Source organism: Doryrhamphus excisus, chromosome 11 (genome assembly GCF_030265055.1).
Source record: "Doryrhamphus excisus isolate RoL2022-K1 chromosome 11, RoL_Dexc_1.0, whole genome shotgun sequence".
NCBI classification, from domain to species: Eukaryota; Metazoa; Chordata; class Actinopteri; order Syngnathiformes; family Syngnathidae; genus Doryrhamphus; species Doryrhamphus excisus.
In genome coordinates this window covers 17993807-18000000 of record NC_080476.1, presented here as the reverse complement: position 1 = coordinate 18000000, position 6194 = coordinate 17993807, and the positions used below count along the sequence as shown (strand labels likewise).

The following is a 6194-nucleotide window of genomic DNA, read 5'->3' as shown; positions in this document are numbered from 1 at the left end:
GAGGGTAAAGGTGACTATAGGGGTGTTATTTAATGTCCAGAGGGCTCTAATAGTGTTAAAAAGCAGATGTATGAAGGTGGTAAACAGCTTTCCTGTCTTATTTTCTCTTATTAAGTCTACTATATTGGGTAATAGAAGTGTAAACGTGACTATAGGGGTGTTATTTCAGGTTTAGAGTGCTCTAATTATATTAAAGGGCGTATTGAGAAGGTGGTAAACAAGTTTTCTGTGTCTTATTTTCTCTTATTATATCTACTATTTTGGGTAATAGGAGTGTAAACGTGACTATAGGGGTATTATTCAATGTCTAGAGGACTCTAAACATTTTTAAAGTATATTGAGAAGGTGGTAAACAGGTTTCCTATGTCTTATTTCCTCGTTATCTCTATTATATTGGGTAATAGGAGTGTAAATTTGACTATAGGGGTGTTATTGCAGGTTTAAAGGGCTCTAATTATATTAAAGGGTGTATTGAGAAGGGGGTAAACAAGATTTCTATGTCTTATTTTCTTGTTATGTCTACTATATTGGGTAATAGGAGTGTAAATGTGACTATAAGGGTGTTATTCCATGTCTAGAGGGCTCCAAACATTTTTTAAAGTGTATTGAAAAGGTGGTAAACAGGTTTCTGTGCTCTCACTACTGAAGTATTCCATGAATCCTACTTTGTAGAAATTGCCTTGTAATGGTCCAGTGTGGAAGCCATGAAGCACAATAAAGGATTGCTTACTGTACTTTGTACATGATATGGTGTTAAGATGTGTAGTGTATGAATACGGCTACCTGATGGCGATGAACTGTGTGCTCCTGATGTGAAGCTGCCGTCTTTCATGTCTGCGTCGACCTGCAAGCACATCCAGTTAGAGCTGTATCCGCTGCGGCTGTAGGGTACCTTATTCACCCAATGAAGTAAAAAAAGTACTCACCAAACATTTGTGATGGTGCCAATACCAACATTTACAACATTGAAGTGCTTTGTGTTATGTGGAGGTAAAGTACCCGTAGTGATAACAACGCGGGTCGGGTGCACAATCCCAAATGTGTGGAAGGTGGCCCCCGTAGCAATGCAACACTCACATCATAATACGGCTGCACGGGCGGCCATTGCACCAGCCTTTTGGATCTTGGAGTGCAGGAAGAGGGTGGCAGGGTCCTTTCCTGCTTCTATTTATTAGGTGGAGGTACAGTATGTGAGCTGGGCTGTAATACCGTTTCTAACGGGTCTTCATCCAAAGCAGTACCAGTGTCGCAGTTATATAGTCACCTGAACACTCCTATTACCCAATATAGTACAAACCTACTAAGGAAATACAACATATAAGACGTAGAACTTGTTTACATCCTTCTAAATTATTTTTTTAAACAATACTAGAGCCCTCTAGACATGAAGTAACACCCCTATAGTCACCTTAACAGTCCTATTACCCAATATAGTACAGACTTATGAAAACAATACAACATATAAGACGTAGAACGTGTTTACATCCTTCTAAATTATTTTTTTAAACAATACTAGAGCCCTCTAGACATGAAGTAACACCCCTATAGTCACCTTAACACTCCTATTACCCAATGTAGTACAGACCTACTAAAAAATACAACATATAAGACGTAGAACTAGTTTACAACCTTCTAAATACGTTTTTTAACGATTACTAGAGCCCTCTAGACATGAAGTAACACCCCTATAGTCACCTTAATCGTACTTATACTAGTACCACAACAACATAGTGTTGAATTTTATTCAAATCAATAATAAAACACACTATTGTATGGGATTTTCCCATACAGCCATTTCATTGTGGTGGCCCGCCATTGTTAACTTTGGACCGCCACAGAAACATTTAGCCACAGCTTTTTTCCTCAATAAACCTCAATAACTCTATGTTATGTTGCTCCTAACAGGTTGGTATGTACATGTATGGTGTAGTATGCATGTACAGTACACAGCGTATACACAGCAATGGCCAGCAATGTATAATAATAACGCACTTAATAAACATGACAAAACGTGACGAAAGAATACAAAACAAGGAAGACCTACCTGACAGAGTGAGGAATCAGAGCTGCTCCTCTTGAGCCAGGCATTGTCCCTGATTGGTTGCAAGTTCAACTGGTTCAGCTCCTGCTCCCGCTCCTGACCAGTCACACATAAAACACAGCTGTTCTATTATAAGCATAGGAAAGATGATAATACTGCATATAAGACGGCTATACTATCATAACCATTGGAAAGATGATAATACTGCATATAAGACGGCTATGCTATTATAAGCATAGGAAAGATGATAATACTGCATATAAGACGGCTATGCTATTATAAGCATAGGAAAGATGATAATACTGCATATAAGACGGCTATACTATCATAACCATTGGAAAGATGATAATACTGCATATAAGACGGCTATGCTATTATAAGCATAGGAAAGATGATAATACTGCATATAAGACGGCTATGCTATTATAAGCATAGGAAAGATGATAATACTGCATATAAGACGGCTATTCTAGCATAAGCATCTAAAAAGATGATATACTGCATATAAGACGGCTATTCTATTATAAGCATAGGAAAGATGACAATACTGCATATAAGACGGCTATTCTATCATAAGAATAGGAAAAGATGCTATAACTGCATATAAGACGGCTATTCTATCATAAGCATAGGAAAGATGACAATACTGCATATAAGACGGCTATTCTATCATAAGAATAGGAAAAGATGCTATAACTGCATATAAGACGGCTATGCTATTATAAGCATAGGAAAGATGATAATACTGCATATAAGACGGCTATTCTATTATAAGAATAGGAAAAGATGATAACACTGCATATAAGGCGGCTATTCTATTATAAGTATCGGAAAAGATGATATACTGCATATAAGACGGCTATTCTATCATAAGCATCGTAAAAGATGATATACTGCATATAAGACGGCTATTCTATCATAACCATAAGAGAAGACGATAATACTGCATATAAGACGGCTATTCTATCATAACCATAGGAAATATAACTGCATATAAGATGGCTATTCTATCAAAAGCATAGGAAATATGATAATACTGCATATAAGACGCCTATTCTATCATAACCATAGGAAATATAACTGCATATGAGATGGCTATTCTATCAAAAGCATAGGAAATATGATAATACTGCATATAAGACGCCTATTCTATCATAACCATAGGAAATATAACTGCATATAAGACGGCTATTCTATGATGAGAATAGGAAAAGATGATATAACTGCATATAAGACGGCTATTCGGGTGCAAGATGAAGTGAAAGCTCAGCAAGCATGACGCCGCCAACCCAACCTGGCGAATACGAGAAGCCTGCTTCGAGCTGGGTGTTGCGTCACCATGCAGTTTCTGCTGAATACCAGAGACGATGTTGGACAGGTTGAGTGGGCGGGGCTTGCCCGGGCTGGGCGTGGCGTCGGGGCCAGCCCGGAAGAGCGGTCCTTTGAAACGCTCCATGCGCTGATGAAAGTCTGCCTCGCCTGCAGCGAGACAGTAGACGTTTAGGACATGATGGTTCCACTCCTAGTCTACAGTGATTGCTTGCTAAGATAAACAAAGATGGATGCTGATGTACTCACTGAGAAGATGCTGGTGATGTTTGCTGGAGAGGGAAGTGCTGCCATCTAGCAGGCAGTGTTGCGCCACTGCAATAAGACACAATGGAGCAGAACATCATATTCATTACCACTGTGTTGCTGTGTAAATGGATGTAGTTCCAACTCTGTCCACCAGATGGCATCATACAGTAAGTGTGCATTGCTTCCATTTGCAGGCTGGAAAACCGAATAAAAAGATAATTTTGCCGATTGATAGTGCTAAATTTATCGTCGATAATTAATATTAACAACATTTATTGAGACAATTTTTTCACTAATTATAGCCATGAGGTGTATTTCACATTTGAACCACTAGGTGGTACTCAGGTACAGTGCATATATGTATGTCAGGGGTCTCAAAATCGCATCCCGCGGGCCAAATGCGGCCTGTGAGACGCTAGTTTGAGGCCCCCCAATTTGATACCAAAGTTTAATGTTAAATCTGTGTGCACACCGGACACAATTAACATGATTTTTGCCCCGCCCATACTGTTACCCCGCCCTGTTTTTTTTGGATTAGCAATGAAGCTAAAGGCTTATGACGCTGGGTAAAAATAAATGCAGGAAATGATTAACGGAAAATACACGTCAAGATAAAGCATCTCATTAAAACACGGTAAAGTTACGACGCCGCTCCCAGATGGAGTACGATGCTAACATGCTAATTGGGTAAAATTAAGTTTCATTAATGTTCATGTTAAAGGTTAAATAACTGTTAATATTGTACATTTGAATCTGAAAAAAATAATTATGTGGTTTCTTATGTTTTTCTTATTTGCTGTTTTATTATTATTTTACTTATTTATTACTGATTGATTGATTTATTGTCTTTATTCTTAATTTATTTATTTTTTTTATCTTATTTTGTGTAAGGAAAAATAAAAATTAAGATATTTGAGAACAGTGGAATGTTTTATCAGATATTTTGGTGTGGAAAACCGGAACCAATGTCAATGCTAATTATGGAATCCTTCCGTTCACCAGCGAAGGCTTCATTACCGTCTCCTTTCTGGGCCAGCTGCTGCACTCGTTGCTGCACTGAGGGCACCATGGGCGTATCAGGCTTTATCAGCAGCTCAGCTCCACGTCCACACGGAGACGCTCTTGGAGTGCGATTCTCCTGACCCCTTGATTCCAATCGTGGACGCTTCTGACCATCGTTGACGTCTGCAATGACACATGCGACGTTATCTAACATGTCTGACTCATTCGGGTATGTTGTGACAAGCGCGGACCAACCTGATAGTGAGAGCAGATTGTCGCCAGTCTCGGCTAGAGTCGCTCTCTGCCTCTTTAAGCTAGTGTTAGCACTGCTGTTGTCTTCAGCAGCTTCCATGCTGAGCTGCAACGACACATTTTCCTATACTTTTTACGTCAATGGATGACTTTAGCTTTCATTTCTTGGGTAATAAGAAAAAAATAAGAAAATAATACAATTATTCCACTGCAAACTACAGTAGTGCTATCCACCAATGGTGGGAAAATGAAATGAAAACACCCATAAAGATGTTTATTTATTTATTATTAGCATATAATGTTGCTACATCTCTCATACTCATACTCTAAAAAACAACTTCAATATAAAACTATATATATATATATATATATATATATATATATATATATATATATATATATATAAGAATTCACAATCTAGCCTTTAGCATGATCGTCCTACTAGCCAAGCTAGTCCGACAATCGCGCCTTCCGGGGTTGTGACGTCAGAAGAGTGCGACGTCATCTCCATGGGTGTGTTTCCCACCAATAATACCAACACATCTTTCTTTACCAATAACCTAATATGCGGGGGTCCACTTAATGCTTCTCATTCAAATAAATATTGGTAAGAAGTCAGAATATAGATTGATACTAATATTATGACTTAGATTAACATGTATCCGTCCGCCCCATAACCTAAAAGACTGTTTTTTGTTGTTTATCAACAACCGTGTTACGAATAATACACCTTCAAATAAAATGGAGTCAACTCTGAGCCTTTTGAAAATAAATATTTATCAATTTCTTGGCATATAAGCTACCCCTTCTAAAGTCAATCTCTTCGCTTGTTTGACGTTTGACATTAGCGGGCTAGCTAGCTTCAAGCTCGCGCAACGTTAGCTTAGCCTCGTTTAGCTAGTATATGCGCATTACTGCTGCTAACCTACCGGAACACAACACCCACGGATATCATGAAAAGTGTATTTTTTACTGTCTTACCTGAGACGCTTGTATGGTAGTCGAGAAACAGGACGTCCCACAGGACAGACTGACTGCCGGCAGACAAGCTGGAGGTTTATGTGTCTCGTCTCCTCCTTCGCGTTTGAATTTCAGCGCGCTCGACAACGTTAGCTTGGACAGGACTTCCGTCAATGCTTTCCGTGTGTGTTTATACTGACCTGGGATCAGTTCATTCCCGGAAACATGCCACAGAATCCCCAGCAGCACTGATTCTGAGTCGGTGCTTTCCAAATACCAGGAAGTGAGCACAGTAATAGAAACAATAAACGCGCAACAACATTTCTATATAAAATGTGTCTTTTATGACACTCTGTGTGTG

General features: G+C 38.9%; 1 protein-coding gene across 5 annotated transcripts in view; it reads right to left on the bottom strand.

Annotated features, from left to right (window-relative positions):
- The window catches only part of anln2 (anillin, actin binding protein 2), a 17540-nt gene extending 11533 nt beyond the window's left edge, over positions 1-6007 (bottom strand). For 3 of the 5 annotated variants that reach the window (XM_058087558.1, XM_058087559.1, XM_058087562.1), the window contains exons 1-8: positions 5855-6007; positions 4877-4979; positions 4637-4804; positions 3620-3685; positions 3336-3520; positions 2045-2137; positions 1078-1164; positions 784-844 (exon numbers count right to left, since the gene is read on the bottom strand). In XM_058087558.1, the coding sequence (XP_057943541.1) occupies positions 784-844; positions 1078-1164; positions 2045-2137; positions 3336-3520; positions 3620-3685; positions 4637-4804; positions 4877-4973 (757 nt within the window). In that variant the 5' untranslated portion in view covers positions 4974-4979; positions 5855-6007. The remainder of the gene's footprint in view (positions 1-783; positions 845-1077; positions 1165-2044; positions 2138-3335; positions 3521-3619; positions 3686-4636; positions 4805-4876; positions 4980-5854) is intronic. The other 2 variants (XM_058087561.1, XM_058087563.1) reach the window with 1 other exon arrangement.
- Positions 6008-6194: the final 187 nt, after the last annotated feature.